At 43.7% G+C, this 24,580-nt stretch overlaps 1 protein-coding gene across 1 annotated transcript in view; it reads left to right on the top strand.

Moving 5' to 3' along the window:
- Positions 1-490: 490 nt before the first annotated feature.
- The window catches only part of Clstn1 (calsyntenin 1), a 35,824-nt gene continuing 11,734 nt past the window's right edge, over positions 491-24,580 (top strand). Inside the window, exons 1-9 of the mRNA XM_013031772.1 lie at positions 491-536; positions 6,465-6,587; positions 15,294-15,323; positions 16,445-16,640; positions 18,193-18,401; positions 18,796-18,945; positions 19,072-19,257; positions 20,992-21,240; positions 21,590-21,711. Of these exons, the coding sequence (XP_012887226.1) occupies positions 491-536; positions 6,465-6,587; positions 15,294-15,323; positions 16,445-16,640; positions 18,193-18,401; positions 18,796-18,945; positions 19,072-19,257; positions 20,992-21,240; positions 21,590-21,711 (1,311 nt within the window). The remainder of the gene's footprint in view (positions 537-6,464; positions 6,588-15,293; positions 15,324-16,444; positions 16,641-18,192; positions 18,402-18,795; positions 18,946-19,071; positions 19,258-20,991; positions 21,241-21,589; positions 21,712-24,580) is intronic.

Raw genomic sequence — 24,580 nt, 5'->3', positions numbered from 1 at the left:
AGATAAGAGTTTCATAGACTTTCCTGCCCAGGCTGGCTTCGAACCTTTATCCTCAGATCTCAGCCTCAGGAGTAGATAGGATTACAGGCATAAGCCACTGGCATCAGTCTGTTTTGATTTTTAAAATGACAATTTCTGAAGATTAAAATCTCCCACAGCCACCAGAAAACCAGCCATTTTCTAAAGTAATAGCACTGTGTACCCGAAGTATACCTTATACTTCAGCTTTGCTCATCCGGTTTTTTTTGGGGGTCAGGTGTGGGGCCTGAACTCTGGGCCTGGGCGCTGTCCTTCAGCTCAAGGCTAGCATTCTACCACTTGAGCCACAGCACCACTTCCGGCTTTTTTCTTTTTGCTTATGTGGTGTTGAGGAATCGAACCCAGGGCCTCATGCATGCAAGGCAAGCGCTCTACCACTGAGCTACCTTCCCAGCCCCTCATCTGTTATTTTTGAATTAGTGTTTTATCATTTAAAATGTAGTTGTTCTTAATGGCCGAGGATGTGATGGTGAATCTGGGACAGACTTGCAACACAGGTGATAAATTCCTAGACTTATGGTCTGTAGTCTCTTATATTGGTGATTTGGGGTGGGGATGATTATAGAAACATTCACTTATGTCTATTAATGTTTTATAATGCAAATTGAATGTGATAAAATATTAAAAAATATCATTCATTAAATATTGAAAAGTTCAGTATCTGGAACTTGCCAAACCCTTTCATTCTACTGGCTGCTTCAAGGAGCAATTTAGAAACTTTGAATTATAAATTTAGAATACTAGGGAGTGGGTAAAGATTGCAGAATAGAGCTATGACGTTATCTTCTCCCTGGAATCATTAACCATTTCCAGCCTTAGCCATTCCAGTAAGGTGGCAAATTGCACATTGTGTTTGCTTCAGTTTGCTTTGCCCAGTGTTTTTATATTTCTTACAGGTTAAATCAAAGCAGTGGATTCATTTAGTTAAAGCCATGAGTTTTATGGCTTCACATATTGAAATAATCTGCAGTTTTAATACTTATTATACTTGGAATTTTATTAATAAAACCTTAAGCTATGAAAGTAGATTAAAACCAAATATTTCTATTAAGGTAAATCAGGGAAATAGTTTGTGTTTTGAAACTAGAGAGTGGCTCTTTCTGCCTTGGGAGAAGCATGAGAAGGCAGTTACCTACAAGTAAAGAAGAGAGAGCTCACATTCTGGCCCTCTGAGCTGAGACTTAACCTCCGGTCTGAGAACTAAAGCTTCTGTTGTTTAATTTTAAAAGATGAGAACCAGCAGCATCTTGAGAGAGTGTGTGTATTAAAGTAGCCTATTAATCGCACCTTGGTCACTCTGTGCATGTTTTATTGCAAAGGCTGCCTGAGGAGGCTGCTGGGCCCGCAGTTGGGTGAGATGCCCTGCTCCTCACAGGGTAGAGCTGTCTCTGTTCCATACCAATGCTGCTTGTTAGGCTTTCAAAAATAGTGCCACCAGCAGCACCCTTTCAAGGTCTGTCCTTGGGGCAACTGTGGCTGATCTCTTCTTGGGCCTCCCATAATCCAACCATATCCTTTTCTAGACAAGCTAGCAGTCTCTTCTGGCCCGTTTGGCATATTGCCTCTGGCGTTTCCACTTTCCTTGTTTGGAACATCCACTGGCCAGAAGCACACTCCACAGTGGCTAAAACCCAAACCATCCCAGTTCCCAGCTCCAGAGCGAACTTCCCCATTAGAGGAATACAGACCAGACTTGGCTCCTTATATATGCATCCAGTTGCTGAGTTAAGAACAGAAATCCTTGGAGTCTGGTGGGTGAGAGCTCTATCAGCCCAGCACCTGAGTGTTGGGAGTGCCGTGCCTCTTATGGCCTGCCAGGTCGGTGCTGTCTTCTTTTTTTCTTTTCTTTTCTTTTTTTTTTTTTGGTCATGGGGCTTGAACTCTGGGCCTGGGCACTGTCCCTTTGCTCTTCAGCTCAAGGCGAGCGCTCTACCACTTGAGCCACGGCACCACTTCTGGTTTTCTTGTGGTTTATTGGAGATAAGAGTCTCATGGACTTTCCTGCCCGGGCTGGCTTTGAACCTTGGTCCTCAGATCTCAGCCTCCTGAGTAGCTAGGATGACAGGCATGAGCCACCAGCACCGGCTTATCTTCTTTTACAGATAAGGAAACTGAGGTTGATATGAGAACCCAAGCAGTGTTCATCACACAGACTTGAGGGTCCTAACCTCTCTTCATGTTGCACTGACAGAGGGAGGGAGAGGGCATGCTGATGAGCAGCTGAACAAAAGCCAGGTGCCATGCCCCATGCTTGTAATCTTAGCCATTAGGGAGAGCTAAGATGGGGGAATTGAGGTCTGAGGCCAGCCCCAGCAGAAAAGTTAGCACACCTCTTCTCAAATCAGTAGCTAGGTACAGGCATGAGCCTGTCCTTCTAAGCTGAGATTGGGAGAATGACAGTTTTGAGCTAGCCCAGGCAAAAAGTCCTTGAGATTCTTAATCAAGAAAGCAGGACACAGCCGGGCGCTGGTGGCTCACGCCTGTAATCCTAGCCACTCAGGGGGCTGAGATCTGAAGATTGTGGTTCAAAGCCAGCCCAGGCAGGAAGATCCTTGAGACTATCTCCAATAAACGACCAGAAAACTAGAAGTGGCTCTGTGGCTCAAGTGTTAGAGTGCTTGCCTTGAGCTGAAGAGCTGAGGGATAGCGGCCAGGCCCAGAGTTCAAGCCCCACAACTGACCAAAAAAAAGAAAGAACAAGAAAAAAAAAAAAGAGGGACTGGGAAGGTGGCTCAGTGGTAGAGTGCTTGCCTTGCATGCATGAGGCCCTGGGTTCGATTCCTCAGTCCACATAAGCAGAAAAAGCCAGAAGTGGTGCTGTGGGTCAAGTGGTAGAGTGCTAGCCTTGAGCTGAAGAGCTGAGGGACAGCACCCAGATCCAGAGTTCAGGGCCCACAATAAGAAAGAGAGAGAGAGAAAGAAAGAAAGAAAGCAGGACACAGTGTTGCATACCTGTAATTGAGAGGTGATGATGAAAAATTTAAAGTGGGCTGGGTGCTGGTGGTTCACGCCTGTAATCCTAGCCCTGGGTTCGATTCCTCAGTACCACATAAGCAAAAGAAAAAAAAGCCGGAAGTGGCACTGTGGCTTAAGTGGTAGAGCACTAGTCTTGAGCTGAAGAGCTGAGGGACAGCGCCCAGGCCCAGAGTTCAGGCCCTGCAACCGGACCCAAAATAAAAAATTAAAAAACAACAACAACAAAAAACTAACCTAGGCAGGGAAGTCTGTGAGACTCATCTCCAAAAACCACCAGATATCTGGAAGTAGTGCTGTGGCTCAAGTGGTAGAGGGCTTACCTTGAACTAAAGAGCTGAGAGACAGCACCCAGGTCCAGAAGAGTTGAGCCACATGACTGACCTTCTCCCCCCCCAAAAAAAAAAAAAAACAAAAATAAAGTAGACAGATTGCCACTCAGGCACACATCTGGGTATGAAGGGAGATCCTATCCTAAAAATAACCATTGAAGCTCAGGGTTAGCAGTATGGCTGCAGAGGTGGAGTACTAGCTTGGCAAGTGTAAGGCCTTGAGGTCAAACCCCAGTATTGCCCAAAAATGAGAGGGAGGAAAGACAGTAGGAAGAGGTCCTTTTAGGAAGAAATCTTGAACAAGATCCAGCATGAGCTTCCAAGACTGAGAGGCTAGAGGTCATAACAGTTTTGATACATTTAAGATGGTATTTGCCTTTCCCAGTTCTCTGGAAAGTATCTCCCCAGGGTACAGTGGAAATTTCCAGACTGACAGGTTGACCATGCAGTGTATTGCCTGGAGGGGATAGAGAGGAGGCCTACTATGAGGCCAGACAGCAAAGGATGTGCAGAAGTCTAAGACAACGACACATTTCTTTTTTTTTGGTGGTTGTGGAGCTTGAACTCTGGGCCTGGGCGGTATCGCTCAGCTCTTCAGCTCAAAAGTAGCACTCTACCACTTGAGCCACAGCACTACTTCCAGTTTTCTGGTGGTTTATGAGACATGAGTCTCACTGCCCTGGCTGGCTTTTAACCGTGATCTTCATATCTCAGCCTCCTGAGTAGCTAGGATTACAGGCGTGAGCCACTGGTGCCTGGCTTTGCCACATTTCTTAAAAACTGCTTCAAAGAATGTTTTTCCATAAGAAATGTTTTTATGCTACAGTGTATATACTGTAGCATGTATGTATATATACACTGTACATATACATGTACATATACATATGATAATACACTGCAGTATATATATGTATGTATATATAGTATATATATATATGTATGTATGTATGTATGTATATATACTGTAGTGTAAATGTGAGTCAGTGCTTCATATTTGCTAGAATGATGTTCTACCACTTGAAGCACTGTTCTTTCCCGGTGATTTTGTGGATGGAATCTGGTGAACTTTTCTGCTTGGACTGGTTTCAAACTGATTCTTCAGATCTCAGCTTTCTAAGTAGCTGAAATTGACTGGTGCCCTGTTTTTTCAGTGAATATTTTTTGAGATTTGGTCTTGTCTAGATACACGCCTGGCCTGCGATGCACCTAGTTTACACATTCCATCTTAGCTAGGATGGCAAACATATACCATCATGTCTGGTTTCTTTTGTTGACATGGAGTCTCATGGACTTCCCTGCCAGGACTAGCCTAGAACCGTCTACTTCCGATCTCATTCTCCCTTGTAGCTAGGATAACAGGCAGGAGCCATCAGTGTCTGGTGGTATGATTTTTTTTTTGTTTTTTTTAAAAAATGTACTAAATGGTCTGGCTTTCCTTTTTGGTACAGTGAAACATGATTGATAGATTCATGTAAGCAAATGCTACTGGAAACCTCAGTAACTTTTGCTGTGGAGGGCTCCGTGGTCACTGCCATGTGGAGGAGAGAGAATAGAGCAGAAGGTTTATTGCTGAGCTACTGTGACAGTCCAGGATCATGGAATGATGAGAAATGGCTTCTGGCATTGTGTGTGTGTGTGTGTGTTTTGTTTTTTCTGGGGATTGATCCCAGAAGAAAACCAGCTTTGGGATTTTTGTTTAAATTGTAACAAAAACTGTCCTGAAATTTCCTACCTTTCCCAGCTTTTGAGCTAACAATTCGTACTTCTAAACATATTCCCTAGCCACCAGAACTCATCATGTTGCAAATGCAAACTCTATGCCCATTAAACATAGCTCCTCAGTATCTGGATTTATGATGAAAGTGAAGGCAGAGGGATTTGCTATTGTTTGGGTGTGGTGTGCTAGATTCCTTGGAAAAGGCAGGTGAGGCCTAGGCTTGCTCCTACCTTGCTCTCCTGTTATCACATCCTGACTGTCACCCAGTGACTGGGACAGGTTCTGAGTTGCTGCTCCATCAGATGCTGTGAACATCAGAGCAGACTTACACAAATGACTTTATAATCATATCATCCAGCGACCTAAGGCACATATGTGGCCTGTTGAAACATTATTAATGCAGCATATGACTAATATCCCATGGCAACACTGTTGGTTTTTGGGGGGAGGGCAGGATGTTTTGGGGTGCAGGGACACCTTCAGCCTTCGTGTATACAATGCAGGCGCTTTGTCACTGAGCTACAGCCCGCACCCTGAAGATACTTCTGGATTGCACCTGCAGGAAAAAACAAAACATGTAGTTCACTTAACCGTGGAAATAAAGTCTTCCTGTTTCTTCTCTTCCTTTCACATGGTTTAATTGGGTTGTTGCATGGCTGATACAGGTCCTGGGGTTAGAGGGTGCGAGTTAACATTAATAAAGTGAAAAGAAAAGGAATGTGAGGGCTGGGAATGTAGTTTAGCGGTAGAGTGCTTGCCTAGTATGCATGAAGCCCTGGGTTCGATTCCTCAGTACCATATACACAGACAAAGCCAGGAGTGGCACCGTGGCTCAAGTGGTAGAGTCCTCACCTTGAGCTAAAGAGCTCAGGGACAGCGCCCAGACCCCCCCCCCAAAAAAAGAAGAGTGCTGGGGATTGAACCGAGGCCTCACAAAAGCTAGTCAAGCACTCTACCAGTCACACTTCCAGCCCTGTAATGTTAATGGAGTAAATAAAATGATGCAACCATTTTTTCTTTGTAAACTCTCTGCTTCTGAAAACAGGTAGTTTGAGTTTATTTATAACCCTCCTCTTTCTCTTTATTTCTAGGGTAACTTATTTCTTATTTTCTATTACATTATAGATTTAGATAGTTTCTAATGTCTACTCTAGAATTTAAAATTTTATCCCATTTGGGTCTAGATATCTAACGTGACCACAAAAATAGGAATGTCGTTTTTCTAGACTGAGGAGGACTTGTTTATTTTACTCATAGTTTGTGGGATGTGGCTAGGTAGTAAGAATGCCTAGCCTTCCTCAGGCTCTGGGTTCCAATCCCAACAGGCCTTCAACAGTTTACATATGTATCTCCAAAGTAGTGGAGTTTAAAACAGCAATTCTGTGTTTTTTTTTCTTACGCAGTTAACAAGCACAAGCCATGGCTCGAACCGACCTATCATGGAATTGTTACGGAGAACGACAACACGGTGCTGCTTGATCCTCCCCTCATCGCCCTGGATAAAGATGCCCCTCTGCGTTTTGCAGGTATGGTGCTCGTTTCGCTTCTTGGCAAGTGTGGACTGCATAGGAAGGTGTTACATACCTTGGATTGCTCTTGAGTCTGGTGGAAAGCACAGAGGGTTTCTTGTACCTCCTGGCTACTACATGTTCTCCTCCAGATAGCTGGCTAAAACTCATTCTGACTGTTGGGAAGGAAACTATTTAACTTAATTATATCATTACAAATCTTGCTTTGATGAAGTTCGATGGATACTATCTAGACCAGTAGGGCTTACAGTTCATCATGTTCTCCCAGGACTGTGTTCAATGTAGACATGGTGTGGTTGGACCATGGGAACCTGGGCTCGGCCTGATTTACCTGCACCCATGTACCATGGAAGATACTGAGGATCTAGAGGTTTTTGGCTCCAGAGCTTTCTTGCTTCTAGATTTCTGTCAAAAATTTGAGCAGTCTATAGAGAAATACTTTTGGTATAAATTTATTTCATAAGATTATAACATACATTTTTATCAAGACAAATCTCTAGGGTAGATTTGGGGACTTTGGGAGATGAATAAAAGTTTTCCTCATTGCTGAGAATTACTGATCCTTCCCAAATCAGCTGTTCTTGCCCAATAACATCAACCATGGTAATGTCTATAACTGGTCGAGGGATGTGCTGTGTCATTTGTTGTCACCCTCAGAATCAGAGTAGATATTAAAAAATGAGTTTTTCAGTGGTGGTAAGAGTTTGAGTTTTTAATTCAGGGCCTTGTGTTTTCTGGGTATGTGCTCTACCACTTGAGCTTCTATGCAAAACTAATTGAAACATTTTCTTGTGTACTTGTACTGGGCCTTGAACTCAGGGCTTAGGGTCTGTTCCTTGACTTTTTTGCTCAAAGCTTGGTGTTTTACCACTTGAACCACAACTCTACTTCTGGCTTTTTTTGGTAGTTAGACATGAGTCTCATGGGCTTTCCTACCTTGGGCTGACTTTGAACCATGATCCTCAGATCTCAGCCTCAGGAGTAGCTAGGATTAGAGGTATGAGCTACCAGTGCCTGACTTGAAAAAAATAATTTTTATATTTTGTTGGTTGTGAGGCTTGAAGTCACTGTCTCTTTTTACTCAAGGCTAGTACTCTTCCACTTTGAGCTAGTACTCTTCCACTTCAGGTTTTGAGTGGTTAATTTAAGATAAGAATCTCACAGGGACTTTTCTGCCCTGGCTGGCTTTGAACTGCAATTCTCAGATCTCAGCCTCTTGAGTAGCTAGGATTACAGGCACGAGCCACCAGTGCCTGGCACAAAAATTAATTTTTTTTGGGGGGGTCCAGTTGTGGGGCCTGAACTCTGGGCCTGGGCGCTGTCCCTCAGCTCTTCAGCCCAAGGCTATTGCTCTACCCCTTGAGCCACAGCGCGGCTTTTTTCTTTTTGCTTATGTGGTGCTGAGGAATTGAACCCAGGGCCTCATGCATGTAAGGCAAGCGCTCTACCACTGAGCCACCTTCCCAGCCCCACAAAAAATTAATTTTTTTTTTTTTGTCGGTCATGGGGCTTGAACTCTGGGTCTGGGCGCTGTCCTTCAGCTCTTCAGCTCAAGGTGAGCGCTCTACCACTTGAGCTACAGCGCCACTACCGGTTTTCTGGTGGTTTATTGGAGATAGGAGTCTCACAGTCTCTCCTGCCCGGGCTGGCTTTGAACCGTGATCCTCAGATCTCAGCCTCCTGAGTAGCTAGGATTACAGGCGTGAGCCACCAGCACCCGGCCAAAAAATTAATTTTTAAGGAGCAGTTTTCACATGATTCTTTTTCCCCAGATCAAAACTTCTTTTATTAAAAAGTTTATTTATTGAGGAATAAAAAAGAATGATTGGATTATACAATATTAATTGTATAATACATTCTCATATATTAACTGTATAACACATTAATTTTTCTACAGGAAATTGAGGGAAATGAGTGGGGTTGTTTCTGAAAACCTATTTAAAGAATAAATTTGTAGTATGTTCTGTTCAAGTGCTGTGCCTTATTTCAGAAACATTACATGAAGACCTGCTTATGCCGGTGAGTCAGTGGTGGGCACAGAGCCTCTCAATATTTTTCCACTTAGAGTTTTTAAAATATTCTGTGAGAAATACTTGACTATCTTTTTACAGAAAGTCTTGAGAATGTTCTGTTTTCTCACAGTTTCTTAGAATAAATTCTGTACGAGGCTGAGGCCAGATCTGGAGATGTGGAGCCTTATTTTGTGCAGTGGTGTAGAGTTCATTGTAACTCTGTGATGAGGATGGTTGAGCGGCGACAGCAGCTTGCACTTGACTGATGGGGCTGCTTATAGCTCCCCAGGCCATTTCACCTGATTCTTCCTAGCAGAGAGAGAGAGAGAGAGAGAGAGAGAGACAGTGTGTGTGTGTGTGTGATGCTCTCGCTGTTCCCATTTCCTGGATGAGGACACTGGCTCAGAGCATGTCTGTCAGTCACATGATAGCAGAGACTACATTGTGGTTTTCTCCCTAGTACCTAAGATAAGGCTTAAGTTTTTTTGTTTTTTTTTTTTGGTTTTTTTTTTTTTTTTTGGGTCCAGTCGTGGGGCCTGAACTCTGGGCCTGGGCGCTGTCCCTCAGCTCTTCAGCTCAAGGCTAGCGTTCTACCACTTGAGCCACAGTGCCACTTCCGGCTTTTTGCTTATGTGGTGCTGAGGAATCGAACCCAGGGCCTCAGGCATGCAAGGCAAGCGCTCTACCACTGAGCCACCTTCCCAGCCCAAGGCTTAAGTTTTTTGAGCCAGGCAGTCTAATTGCAGTCTGGGTTTTGAGGGTTACCATGTAGCTTTTGCGATGTTATCTTTGGAAGTTATAAACACTGTGGTGTGGGATAACCACTGAGTTGGCTTGTCAGCTCTGAAGCTCATGTGTGTGGTATAGGAGGCCTTGTCAGAGCTCTGAAACTTGTGTGTGTGGTGTAGGATGCCTTGTCACCATCACCGCTGATGTGGTACACACAGTAGAGCCCAGACCATTTTCTTGAGGTGACTAAGGAACAAGTTGCCTTACTATTTAGGACGTATTTTAGGAAATTTAAGTGACTCACTGTCTTATTTTGTCCTTTTCCTTAACCGGTTAAAGGCCTGGGTAGTTGTAGGGTAATGCATTTCATGATTGAGTGAAGGCGTGAACTACATTTACAAGCCATAGTGTTCTGTCGTTAGACCTGTCTCAGACCTGGGGACAGTCTGTGTCCCTCTCTCCTGTGAGCTCTTCCCTTTGGCAGCTCAGACTATTCCAGCATTCTCTGTCTTGCCTTCCCTGGCTGACAAGATTGGTTGAACAGTCCTCATATCAATAGAATCTAAAAGAAGGAATGAAAGTCATGCTCTCCTTGATATCCACTAGAGTGGTTTGAGAAAGTCTGATGTTTTCTCGGTAATTTATGGGACTTGTTGCTTGAAAACCACAGATAAGGCCAACTGTAGCCCTACCTATAACTATGGGATGGTCCAGCGTTGCTTTTTCAGTACACACAGCTGGGCTGGCACTGTTGACTGCAGTGAATTCAGTCAGGTTGATCCATGAGAAATTGCCATTTTGTATGTTGAAAATACAAAAATAGTAGAAATTTGACATGGCAAAACCTAATCAAAGGGGAAAATATTGAATAGCTGCTTTTCTAAGTATCTAGTGTTAGGAGTGGAAGGCTGGAGTCCACTGCTCAACTCCGTGTGTACACATTCTATGCTGGGCTTAACAGAGCAGGTGGAGTGTCAGCACACACATGTATGTACCAACACTGTGTCCACATTACGTGGTGTAAATATGGCTTCCTGTGTCCCGTTTGATGGCCCAGTCTGTGCCTCCAGTGCTGGAGAGTGAGGATCAGTCCAGCCGCTGGCTTTGGGAGTCTTGCATAGGCTGTTCTTCCTAGCCTGCCAACACTGTGCCAGAGCCATCTGGCAGCATTCATTAAAAATAGCTATTACTGGATCTTCCCCCAGAACTGCTAAGTCAGAATATCTGGGGATAAGGTTTAGAAAACCACAGTTTAAACAAGCTTTCCAGACAGTTCTTGGATCACTCAGATTTAAAGAATGGCTATAATGATGAAATGGAAAAGAACACAGCCCTGACTCTGTGTGTGTGTGTATTTATTGTTAACTATATATTTAAGGTACTTCAGCAGAGCTGGATTGGTGGCACATGCCAGTAATCCCAATATTCAGGAGTTGGAAGTAGGAGAATCACCATCCTGGTGACAATGAGACTCCATTTCAAAACAAGGGCTTAGAGTGTGGCTTAGTGGTACAGCACTTCTGTAGTATGTGCAAGGCCCTCGCTTCAGTCCCCAGCACCTACATAAATAAATGAACTTTGATAATGTGCTGATGAGAATCACAAATAAGGCAGTCCCAGAAACTAGCCTGGACCAGTGAACAAGAAAGCAAAGTCACCAAAACTAAGCCCAGCCTGGGTCCTTAGTTAGTGACTTTGGACACCTAGTAGAGCACAGGGAAGTGGGTTAGGGAAGTAGTTGGATTAGTAGTGACATTGTGAAGGATGCCGTGCTGCAGGTGTCTGTTCTCCCTTTTTAATGACCCCTGGTCTTGTGCCCATTGGGTGCAGAGCAACCACAGTGTGTTACCCACTTCCCCCTAATGTGTCTGTAAATTCCATAGTGAGCAAAGATGTTAGAATAGTGTGGTTCCATTCCATCTATCCAGGTTGCTTTGTCTTGGGGCTCTTATGGTCCCTACTTCTGAATTGCTTTGGTTTCTGACATTGCAATTCCCTTTCCTGACCTACAGTCAATTTATGAGTTCTCACTGGCATTCTAGTAAGTTCCATTTTGCTTAAATTAGCTAGAATGAATCTGTTCTCTGAATCTATTCTCTGAAGTCTGGGAACTATTGACTAGCTAGTGACTATCATGAGGAGCGAAGGAACATTTGCCATGAAGGGAAAGAGTCCCCAAAGCCGGAGACCCATGAGTGAGGCTTTGGAGAAACCCTGCACTTTCTGGGAAGAGAGTGAAGTTGGAGGCCATCCTCAAAATGGAGGCGGTAGGGAGAACAGCAGGGCCAGCCTGTGGCTGGGACTTCTGGAAGCAGCAGTTGAGGAAAGTAGAGGAAGGTCAAGAAACTGTCTCCTGAGAACCCTAGATAGGACTTTGTATATTGGAAAGTCAAATCTAGCCTTGGGTTCGTCTATTTTGTATGCTTTTATATTTTACTTTTTCTTTATTGTTATGTTACATTGTTGTGTGTTTTGTTGTTAAAGGACCAGGCTGACCTCTTAACTGCTGGTGTGTACTGCTCTCACACACAGTTTGAACTGATCTTGGTGTTTCAGCCCTCCTTTGCACTCTGCCATTGGGAGTACTCCTCTGCTCTCTCTCCTGGAGCCTGCAGACATACCCTTCTTGCTTCCCATAGCCCAGACACTCATTTCTCTCACCACCTTTCTGTCTTGCAGCATTCTTGTTCACTGCCCCACCATCATTACTTCCCTGGTTTCTAAAGGATTTATTTGTTTAGACAGGCACTTGTTATTTATTTACATAGACAGGCTCTTGCTATGTATTCCAAGCTGAGCTGGACTTCAAGACCCTCTTGTGTCAGTTTCTTCAGTGCTTTTATCATTATGTGTATCACCATGCCTGACCCAATATTTACTTTTGAAAAAAAATGGTTTTTTTTTTTTCTTAAATTTTACTAGGGATTGAACTCAGGGCCTTGTAGGTACCACTGAGCTACATCACTAACCCCTTGAAGAAGTCTTAGCAAACTTCCTTTTGACAGTTTTGAAGGAGGAGAGAGATTGAAAAAGATTTGGTTCATTCCTATTTTGTATGCTCTTAGGGAAATGGGAGAGGGAATAGATTGAGAAAGATTTAATCTACTCCTAATTGGATGGTCTTAAAGAATGGCGGGCCAGTGGGGAGGGGAGACTGGAGAAGGTTTCATCCACTCCCAGATTGTCACAGCCTGGAAACCTGATCATTGTTACCTGGATGAAAGCAGGGTTTTAGTGTTTCAGTTGATTTTACTATAGAGTCTGAGTTGAGTGGGTGGTAGCAGGGCAGAAAGGAATCACAGGTGAGAGGTGATAGGAAGAGATCCTTTCTTGCGCCATATAGAAGAAGGACCTCTCCCAAGAAGAATCTTCTCTGTATAGAAAAAGGAAGCTGAGGGGCTGGGAAGGTGGCTCAGTGGTAGAGCGCTTGCCTTGCATGCATGAGGCCCTGGGTTTGATTCCTCAACACCACATAAGCAAAAAGAAAAAAGCCAGAAGTGGCACTGTGGCTCAAGAGGTAGAGTGCTAGCCTTGAGCTGAAGAGCTGAGGGACAGCGCCCAGGCCCAGAGTTCAGGCCCCACGACCGGACCCAAAAAAATAATAAATAAAATTTAAAAAAAAATAAAAAAAAAGAAGAAGGAAGCTGAGTTGAGGATATCCAAGGGGATGGAGTTGTATGTATAGTTATGGGATGTGACTCCATATAATACTAAGCCAATCAGGACTGGAATTTTCCCATTTATGTCTCCTAGGTAGCTAGGTAATAGGTATCAATTATCTCATCAATTTTTTTTTCAATAATTGTTTGAGATGGGGTCTTGTTAACTCTTTGCTAGGGCTAGTCTCAAGCTTCCATCCTCCTTTCTGTCTTCTGAATAGCTAACGATGATGTGCTTGAGCTGCTAGCTGGCTGATAGAGCCATTTGAAAGAGCTATTCTTAAGCCAGACACCCACAGCTTATGCCTGTGTTCCTAACTACTGGTTCATAGCCAGCCTGGGCAGGAATGTCTGTGAGACTCTCCAGTTAATCAGCAAAAAGCCAGGAGTAGAGTTGTGGCTCAAGTGGTAGAGCACTAGCCTTGAGTGAAATAGCTCAGGAACAGCTACCAGGTTTGGATTGTAAGCTCCAGGACCAGAAAACAAAACAAAAAATCCTTCTTACATATGTGGATCTTTAAAACAGGCAGGCCAACTTTGGCCTCAGAAACCATCATGTGTAGAGCCCTGTTCCAGAGCAGCGGTAGAATGAACCTGCTGTGGTGATGAGGCCTGCTTTCTGGCCTGCTTTCTCCCATGTCAGCGGCCTCATGTGGTGGTGGCACTCACACTGTGTCCTGTATGCCTGAGGAACTAAATGTCTAACATTATTTCATTTTAATGTGAACTTGCTTTCATTTGAAGCAGCTAGTGGGTACCATGTGCAGCACAGATCTGCAGAAGTCTTGTGCTTGTGCACAGGAGGCATGGACAGAAATATTTATCACAGCATTGTTCATTAACAGAAAAGAATCTACACAATAGGAAATGATTACAGTAATAGCCAAGCTTGTTGAGTATGTTCTTTATGCCAGGCAATGTTTTAAGCACTCAACAGTGTAGTAGTAAAACTGAGTAAGCCATACCTATATAGATCAGGAAGGGTGAATAAACCTTAGAAACAAGGAAAAGGCAAGTCACAAAAGTTGCATATCAGCTGGGTCTCAGTGGCTCATGCCTGTAGTTCTAGCTACTCAGGGCTGCAATATGAGGATCATGGTTCAAAGCCAGCCTGGGCAGGAAAGTCTGACCCTCTAATCTCCAATTAACCACCAGGAAACCAAAGTGGTAGAGCACTGGCCTTGAACAAAAGAGCTCAGAGAGAGTGCCCAGGCCATGACTTCAGGCCCTATGACTGACCATAAAGAAAAAAGAAAAAGAAAAAACACTTGCATGTCATGAGATGCTGCTTTTTAAATCTTGAAAACAAGCAAAATGAAACTCTTGTCCAAAAGAGATGCCTGGTAAAAGGAAGGGAATTCAAGCACTGCTACCTTTGGGGGAGAGGAGGTGGCATGAATGTGTCTCTGAAAGGCCAGGAGACTTGATATGTTGTCTCTCCTCTGTGGCAGTCACCAGGTGCCCAGTAGGATTTCTGTTGAGTTCGTAGAATAGTGTTTCACAGAGAAAAGCAGTGGCCATTGGAGCATCACTGCAGATCAGATAGTTTTGACCTGGTTTGTGTTCATGTTTAAGCCAATGTTTTGGCTAAGAGAGATTTATAATTTTTGCCCTGGTTGGGTATTTTAGATTAGGAAACATTGTTATTAATAAGAACCAAGTATTAAAACCTTTCCCTCCAAACTTTTGTTTCATTAACTCTAATGATGAGTTGAATATTAACACAGTCTAGCCAAGAGAACTTCATTTAAAAATAAAAAGACATTAGTTTACTTATTGACATCAAAGTATTCATTAAAGGGAAAATCTTTTTTGCGGGGGGGGGGTGGAGGTCCGGTCATGGGGCCTGAACTCTGGGCCTGGGCGCTGTCCCTCAGCTCTTCAGCTCAAGGCAAGGGCTCTACCACTTGAGCCACAGCGCCACTTCCGGCTTTTTTTCCTTTTGCTTATGTGGTGCTGAGGAATTGAACCCAGGGCCTCATGCATTCAAGACAAGTGCTCTACCACTGAGCCACCTTCCCAGCCCAAAGGGAAAATCTTATAGGAGTTAGGAAACCTAATAGCAGTCACAATGCACCCCTAGTTAATAAAACTCGAAGTTGAGAGTAGCTCATGGTGAGCCAAGATTCAGTCACTATGCACCTGACTCAGTTACAGCAGTTCTAATAGCTGATTGCTGAGTGTGGGGTTGTTATGTCAAGCTGTTCTATGTAATATGCGCATCTGACTTTATTTCCTTGTTGTTCCATCTTCACTCTTTCCTGAATTACTGACATGGGTTTGTTTATCTTTTCTCCCTTTAGAGAGTTTTGAGGTGACAGTCACCAAAGAAGGTGATCAAGGGTTCTTTGTCTCCCTCTTATGAGTATTAACCCACTAACTTGTTTATAAAATTGGGAATCAGCCCCTAAACAGAAGCAACTGTCATGCTCTTTTACCCTCATTTATTCTCCTACTTTGTTTCTGGTTTTTAAAAATGTATTGATGGAAATTGTATGTAACCAGACCCCTTGGTTAGAAATATCTAGAAATCAGACATCCATTTGAACCACATTGACAATACCATACATTTTTGTTTAATTGAACTTTAGAGATTTGCATTGTTGTAATTTCTTATTCATTAGAATTGTTGAAGAGTTGAGTCAATTTAAATTTTGTAAAGTTTCATATATGCAGCAAAATATTTGTGCTTGTTGTCCCATGGGCAAGAATAGAAACATAGATTTTTTTTTTTTAGCTTCTATTTAAGCTTCTGTGATCATTTAGCTATAGTGAAGTGTCTCTCAGGTTTGATAAAGCCCAAAACTAAGGGAAGACTAGAAAATCTCTCCCATACCAGACACTGGATGGCAGTTGTTGAAATGGATGCCTGAAAAGTTGGTATTTCTACCTTTCTCATTTAGCAGTTTGTTTTGATTCCCTAATTTTAGCCAGGCTCATTGCACAGGAAGACTTGATTCTTTTGATTTTTTTTTTTTGACAGAATTTCTGTAATTACGGTGCTGGTCCTATATCTCACGCTTCTTCCTCTCTCAACACTTAACTGCGTTTTATCTTCTCTCTGATCCAAACCCAAAGAACTGCCCGGCCCTCTGGTGGCCAGGGCAGCCTGGTGTGCTCAGGCCTTGGCTGTTTGCTAATGAGACTCCTTTTACCCTCAAGCGATCCTAAGTGCTCCTGTGGAATGCCTGTCTATGTCTTCTCTCTCTTTCTGTCTTTTGTATTCCTGCATGAATGGATGCAAAGTAAACAAGTTGCTTGGAAAGCCAGAATCTGCTTCTTTTTACTAAAGTCCCAGAACTCACCCATGTGAAAGCACAGTGCCCCTGCTTTGTCCACGGACCCTCTAAACCCCTGGCTGCCAAATTGTTGTTGTTTATTTTCTTTGGGAGGGGGGGTTATGTGGTGACTTTAGACAGTAGTCATTGTAACCTGTTGTGCTTTGACTCCCCAGGTGAGATCTGTGGCTTTAAAATTCATGGGCAGAATGTCCCTTTTGATGCAGTGGTAGTGGATAAGTCCACGGGTGAGGGGATAATTCGTTCAAAAGAGAAACTGGACTGTGAGCTGCAGAAAGACTACACATTCACCATCCAGGCCTATGACTGCGGGAAGGGACCGGATGGCACCGGCGTGAAGAAATCTCACAAGTAAGCAAGCTGGGCAGAGAGCAAAAGGAGCCCCTGAGTAAACACATTTGCATGTGAAGGAAATGGCAGTGACCATTCCCATCCTTCACACTGCATTTTGATTGTTTGTTTGGTTGGTTTTTTGGGGGTCCGGTCGTGGGGCCTGAACTCTGGGCCTGGGCGCTGTCCCTCAGCTCAAGGCTAACGCTCTACCACTTGAGCCACAGCGCCACTTACGGCTTTTTTCTTTTTTGCTTATGTGGTGCTGAGGAATCGAACCCAGGGCCTCAAGCATGCAAGGCAAAGTGCTCTACCACTGAGCCACCTTCCCAGCCCTCACACTGCATTTTGAAATTGGAGGCAGAGATGTTCTTTTCTCAAGGGCCCACAGTTGTGGTCTTTCAGGGCAGGAACTCAGTGGGTGTGGCTCCCAGCAAAGACCTGGCTTGTGGTAGGTTTTGAACAAAAATAAGTGAATAATTTTGTCTCACAGAATACTCTGGTAAATAAACTATACCCTACTGTGACCATTCAGAAAGCCCATTTGCCCTGAGGAAGGTTTTGTTGTTGTATTTCTCTTCCTGTTAATCCTGAGGCATAGGATAGGGAGCGCTGGAAGATGCGTATGTCTGGGTACCTCCCACCATCTGGAGCACACGGTAACAGAGAGGGCTCTGGACCAAGGCACTTTTAGAATGCTAGCCTTTCTCGTTTACTAGTCCATTGACATTAGGCCTCAGTTTCTCCTTACTACATCTAAGGAAAGAGGGGTATGTATGGTCTTGTTTGAGATGAGATGAACAGTGTGGGGAACTATGTACCAGTGAATTACTCCTTACTTTTTTGTACAATGTGATATTGCTTTTTCCTAATGGGGGGAAAAAAAAGATTTGCTAGGGCTGGGATGTAGCTCAGTGGCAAAGTGCTTGCCTTGAAGGGCAACATCCTGGGGTTTGATCACTCATACCAAAAAAGAAAAAAAAGTACAGTCAAAAACAATAAACCCAAGCTGGGCACTGGTGGCTCAAACCTGTAATCCTAGCTACTCAGGAGGCTGAAATCTCAGGATTGAGGTTCAAAGCTAGCCCTGGTAGGAAATTCGGTGAGATTCTGATCTCCATTTAACTACTAGAAAACCAGAAATGGAGCTGTGGCTCAAAGTGGTAGAGTGCTAGCCTTGAGCAAAAGAACTTAAGGACAGTGTCCAGCCCCTGAGTTTGAGCCCCACAACCTACAAATGCCTCCCCTCACCCCTTCCCCTCCAAAAACGAAAAAAGATTTGCTAGACAAGCTATCTACTATTGAATGCTCTCTCTGTCTCTCTCGGTCTCCCTTTTCTTCCTTCTCCCCTCCCTTCTTACAGTCTGGGCCACCATCCTGATCCTATTTTAACTTTCTGTTGTCTCTCATACCAAATTTAAAATAATGAAGTTTGGTTTTATTTCTTGTCCCTATCGTAAGTGTTTCAGGAGACAATGTACCAGAAAAAGGAAATTTAGAAATAGGACAAAATTGTTGTTTGGGTAAAAAGCTAAAACAAAATCCCCAAAACAGTTTTTTCCCCTTCGTCCAGAGCAACTGTCCATATCCAGGTGAATGATGTGAACGAGTATGCGCCCGTGTTTAAGGAGAAGTCCTACAAAGCGACTGTTGTGGAGGGGAAGCAGTATGGCAGCATCCTGAGGGTGGAGGCTGTGGATGCAGACTGTTCCCCTCAGTTCAGCCAGATCTGCAGCTATGAGATCATCACTCCGGACGTGCCGTTTACTGTGGACAAAGATGGTAAGGCCATCTCCTAGCAATCTGACCCCTCAAACCCCCTGTCAGCTCTGAACCCTAGTTTATCAGTTTTCTCAGTAGCAGTGAAGTTTACTGGTTGGCTGGAGACCTGCCTGGGTGTGTGCATTTCACGTTTGAGTCTTCACCCTGACCTGACCTGATTGCTTCTCTGGAACCCAGAGTTCGGAGTCCCCTTGAGCTCCTACCCAAATCAGACACCTTCACCCAGCATGCTTCCTCGCCGTCTTCTCACTTCCCCTCTACGTGCATCTGAATGAGGTGGACCTGTACTCTTGTTTCCTTTCTTCAACTAGAATCTCTTGCCTCTTTCACTTCTTCAGTTCTAAGACAACAAAAGTTAAGTCAGTTCTTATTGTCGGTTTTCCTCCTCTTCCAGGTTATATAAAAAACACAGAGAAGCTAAACTATGGGAAAGAGCATCAGTACAAGCTGACAGTCACTGCATATGACTGTGGGAAGAAGAGAGCCACAGAAGATGTCCTGGTGAAGATCAGCATCAAGCCCACCTGCACTCCTGGGTGGCAAGGTGAGTTGCAGTGTCTCTTTAGTCTCATATCTGTTCTGAAACTTTAGTGTTTCTGAAATCTTAGTGTTCTAAAACCTTAGTGTGCGTTTTCCTTTTCCCCCCATGCTAACCTGTGGGCCAACACAGGCTGGAGCAATAGGATTGAGTATGAGCCTGGCACAGGAGCTTTGGCTGTCTTCCCAAACATCCACCTGGAGACATGTGATGAGCCAGTTGCTTCGGTTCAGGCCACAGTGGAATTGGAGACCAGCCACATAGGGAAAGGCTGTGACCGAGATACCTACTCTGAGAAATCCCTTCACCGGCTCTGTGGTAAGTTTAGCTGGCTTTCCTCAGCCTGTAAAGTCTTCAGGGGAGGGAAGGGAGACTGTCAGAGCCAGAAGCGTGTATGTTTTTTGTGTGCGTTTCTTCATGTGCATCATAAACCGAAGGGACATCCTCGTTCTGACGCTTTTGCGCCTTACTGGCTGCTTACCTTGAATGGGCTTCAGGGAGTTCATAAACCTCTGAAATCAATTGCAAGTGGTATCTGAAGAAATGTTAATGATAAAAATCACTACGTACAACTTAATATCAGTGGAAAATTAAATGCTACAATGAAATAACATATAAAATACTTCGTGAAAAAGCTTTGTAAAGTGTGAAGTAATAAATAATACAAATTTTTAAAAAATTAATCCAACTGGGTGCCTGTGGCTCATGTTTGTAATCCTAGCTACTAAAGGAGGCTGAGATCTGAGGATCCTGATTCAAAACCAGCCCAAGCAGAAAAGTCCCCCTGAGACTCTTATCTCCCATTAGCCATTCAAAAACCAGAAGTGGCACTGTGGCTAGCCTTGAGCAAAAGAAGCTCAGGGACAGCTCCCAGACCCTGAGTTCAAGCCCCACAACTGAATAAAATAAAATTAGTCCCTAGCTGGGTGTGATAGATCAAGCCTATAATCCAGCCATACAGTATCAGGTCATGTAAGGCTTATGAAATCATTTGGTGTATTTGATATTTTTTTGTATAAGTGTTCTGGTCTTGGAGCTTGAATGTAGGGCCTGTGCTTATCTATTTATTTATTTGTTTGTTTGTTTTTGTTCAAAGCTAGCACTTTACCACTTGAGCCACAGCACCACTTCCAGCTTTTTCTGTATGCATGGTACTAAGGAATTGAACCCAGGCCCTCATGCATGCTAGGCAAGCACTTTATCATTAAGCCACATTCCTAGCCCATGTATATTATTTTATGTAAATATGAAAAGGTGTTTAGGCATTATACCTTTGTGATTCTTTCCTAAGACTATCCTCTTTTGGTGTCACTATATGTGAGTATCTAGAATCCTGTGTAATTTGTCGTATCCCACTGCATTTTAGATCTGATTTCTACATATCAGAGAGAACATGAGCCATTTGTCTCTCTGATCTTGGCTTATCTAACTTGATTTGTTCTAGGTCTATTCATTTCCCTGCAAATGACATTATTTTATTCTTTCTAATGGCTGTGTAAAATTCCATTGTAAAATAAGTATTACATTTTTTGGATCTACTCATCTGTTGTGGGACATCTGGGTTGTTTCCATATCTTGGCTATTATACAGGAATGAACATGGATATGCAGGTGTCCTTATCCTGGCTCAGGGTATATGCCCAGGAGTGGTATGTCTGTGTCATAGGGAAGGTCTATGTGTAGGGCTTTTTTGTTTTGTTTTGTTTTGTCAGTTGTGGGGCTTGAACTCTGGGCCTGGACGCTGTCCCTCAGCTCTAGGCAAACACTCTACCACTTGAGCCACAGCACTACTACCATTTTTCTGATGGTTAATTGGAGATAAGAGTCTTACATACTTTCCTGAACTGGCTTTGAACTGCAATCCTCAGATCTCAGCCTCCTGAGTAGCTAGGGTTACAGGAGTAAGCCACCAGCACCTGGCTTAATTCCCTTATTTTTGAGGAAAAGTTAATTTGAAATAGTAAAGAGTAGCCCTGTGGTAGTATGGTAATACCCATCCTTTCATGTGGTTTTGAACCACTCCTCCATTGGGCGGGCATTGCTGTGGTTTCAGGGGCTGCTGCTGGCACGGCCGAGCTGCTTCCCTCTCCCAGCAGCTCCTTGAACTGGACCATCGGACTCCCTACCGACAATGGCCATGATAGCGACCAGGTATTCGAGTTCAATGGCACTCAGGCAGTGAGGATCCCAGATGGCATTGTGTCCCTCAACCCCAAAGAACCCTTTACAATTTCTGTGTGGATGCGGCATGGGCCTTTTGGCCGGAAGAAGGAGACAATTCTCTGCAGTTCAGACAAAACAGGTGGGTTATGTTTCTGTACACGATGTCATTTTTCAGTGTCCACAGGATAGTGGTGGAAGCAGGTGCCTTCAGCTTCCCAAAAGCCTCCTGTTGGTCTTTATTTTGTACTGGAGACTCAGTGTCCTAAGAGACATGGCATTCAGGAATTGATAAGTTTTATGCAGCAGTTATCGTGGGCCAAACTTGCCAGCTAAACCCAAGTGGGTTTGTTCTTAAACGCTGCCTTGTCCCAGCTGCAAGGTTCATTTATGCAGATAAAATTATGTCCTTAAGATCCATTAAGGAAATAGTTCTTATTCCTCCCTTGGGTCTTAAGTTGGCAATTTACCCATAGAAACTGTCTTTGCAGATATGAACCGACACCATTATTCACTCTATGTCCACGGGTGCAGGCTTATTTTCCTCCTCCGCCAGGATCCTTCTGAAGAAAAGAAATACAAACCTGCAGAATTCCACTGGAAGCTGAATCAGGTGAGCAGGTGCACCTTTGGCTCTTCAGGCTCTGTGGCCTTATGTGGATGATATATCACGGTGCCTGTCTGTGAGTCATAAGCCAACACATTCAATTTGCTGATGTCCTTCCACTGATAGTCTTTTTTTCCATGTGGGTATTTTATACATAAAATACAGATTAAAAATTATGTATCTTGGGGCTGGGAAGGTGGCTCAGTGGTAGAGCACTTGCCTTGCATGCATGAAGTCCTGGGTTCGATTCCTCAGCAACCACATAAGCAAAAAGCTGGAAGTGGTACTGTGGCTCAAGTGGTAGAGCGCTAGCTTTGAGCTGAAGAGCTGAGGGACAGCGCCCAGGCCCAGAGTTCAGGCCCCACAACTGGAACCCCCAAAAAAATTATGTATCTTAAACTCGAAATACTACTGCTTATTGCAGTAAGGACCATTTGCTTAAATATTAATTTATTCATTATGCCTCTGGCCTTGGGCTGAGTACTGCTGGACTGACTCTGCAGTTAAGGACAGAGTTTTAAAATTTCAAGAAGGGACTGGGAAGGTAGCTCAGTGGTAGAGCACTTGCCTTGCATGCATGAGGCCCTGGGTTCGATTCCTCAGCACCACATAAGCAAAAAGAAAAAAGCCGGAAGTGGCGCTGTGGCTCAAGTGGTAAAGCACTAGCCTTGAGCTGAAGAGCTGAGGGACAGCGCCCAAGCCCAGAATTCAGGCCCCACGACCGCACCAAAAAAAAACAAAACACATTATAAAATTTCAAGGAACCAGTAAACTTGACATCCTAGAAACACCACACAAGGTAGTTGATGGTTTTTTGTTTTTGTTTTGTCAGTTGTGGGACTTGAACTCTTGGGTGGGGCACTGTCTCTGAGCTCTTCAGTTCAAGGTGAACGCTGTACCACTTGAACCACAGTGCCACTTCCAGTTTTCTGGTGGTTAATTGGAGATAAGACTCTCAGGGACTTTCCTGCCCAGGCTGGCTTTGAACCATAATCCTCAGATCTCAGCCATTACAGGCGTGAGCCACTGGCACCTAGGCTACTTTATGGTTTTGACCTGAGATCACATTACATTTTTTTTAAATGATGTCATGTCTTTGCAAAGCTAATTTTCCTATAGTTGTCATAAGCACTGCCCTAGGCTGGGCAGATACCACATGAATAGAATGCATGGATTACAGGACGTGCAGGGATGGGGGGCCATAAACTAAGAGCCTTGTTAGAGTCAGATCATTTCTTCTCTTAGGATTTTGACAAGAATGGGATCTTTGGCATTAGCTTAATTTTATTTGGTTCTGGAGTGAGTGAACAAAAGGCATATTGTTTAGATGTGCCTATGTTGGCTAAAATGTAACATCTAAAGCAATTGCAAGGTAGATTTAAAACCCAAGCTAATGAATGAGAAGAGTATGTGATTGTAGTAAGGTGGGGTATCCAAAATTGGTTGTATTATCTCTTAGTGATGTGACTTTTTTTTTAAGTTTTAGCAAGGATTTATTTTTACTATAACAGGGCTAAAGTAGGGAAAATTAGAAAAAAGAAACATTTCCTGTTCCCCATGCAGGAAATTAGAGTGAAAGAGCCTTTTTTGGGGCCAGGCAGTGGTCTAATCCTAGCTACTGAGGAGGCTGAGATCTCAGGATCATGGTTCAAAGCCATCCATGACAGCAAAGACTATGAGACTGTTACTTCCAATTAACTATCACAAAAACAAAAACAGCAGAAGCGGAGCTATGGCTCAGAGATAGAGTGCTAGCCTTGAGTGAAAAAGCTCAAAAACAGCACTCAGGGCTGCTTGCTTTTGATAACCTTTTTTTTGGGGGGGCGGGTAACGGGGAGTCCATGGGGTTTGAACTCAGGGCCTCAGCTCTTCAGCTCAAGGCAAGCACTCTACCACTTGACACAGCACCACTTCTGGTTTTCTGGTATTTAATTGAAGACAAGAATCTTGTGGACTTTTCTGCCTGGGCTGTCTTTGAACCACAGTCCTCACATCTCAGCCCCTGAGTAGCAAGGATAACAGATATGAGCCTTCAGTGACTGGCTTCGTTAAATGTTTCTGTGTCTTCAGTTTCTTTGCTTGAATCAGGATCCAAATACAGATCGTACATGAAAATTGGTTGATAGATTATTCATGATACCCATTCACCACCGGGAAGGAATGCAGTACAATTTGAACTACAGTCTGACCTACTATGGGTTCTGACTTTTTTATGTGTGTATTATGTATTATGTATGTAGGTAACATATGTCCTGGGGATCCATCCAAGGGCCTTCCTTGTACATGTCACTGAGCTACTATGAGTTCCCCAGTAAATTCCTATTTCTATATCAACTTGAGGAAGAAATTGACAAATAGTGCACCTTATTTTGAGATCAGAGTTGCTTTTAATTTTGATTCAGAAGAAGAGTGTCTAGGTTATAATCTTAGCTACTCAGGAGGCTGAGATCCGAGGATCAAAGCCAGCTCAGGCAGGAAAGTCCATGAGACTCTTATCTCCAATAAACCACCAGAAAACTGGAAGTGGTGCTGTGGGTCAAGTGGTAAAGCGCTAGCCTTGAGCTGAAGAGCTAAGGGACAGTGCCCAGGCCCAGAGTTCAAGCCCCATGACAAAAAAAAAAAAGAATGTCTAGGTAGAAGTCTAAGTCAGCTGTTAGAAGTGAGTACCCAGCCTTCTGATTGAGGAACTTCCTGTGTCACACTGTTGGTGAAAAAGGACCATTTCCTGGGGTCCTGTCCTATGACCAGTGAGTGATGAGTGCTTGCCTGGTGTGAGATGTCCCGGTAACGATGGTGTTGATTTGTCCCTTTTTGGTGAGTTATGTTTGCAGAATACTTTTGTTGTTATATTTACTTTAAAATCTTGTTTTTAGGA

The sequence above is a fragment of the Dipodomys ordii genome, unplaced genomic scaffold, assembly GCF_000151885.1.
Source record: "Dipodomys ordii isolate 6190 unplaced genomic scaffold, Dord_2.0 Scaffold6, whole genome shotgun sequence".
Classification (NCBI taxonomy): domain Eukaryota; kingdom Metazoa; phylum Chordata; class Mammalia; order Rodentia; family Heteromyidae; genus Dipodomys; species Dipodomys ordii.
The sequence above is the reverse complement of the archived record's forward strand: the minus strand, read 5'-3'. Positions and strand labels throughout refer to the sequence as shown.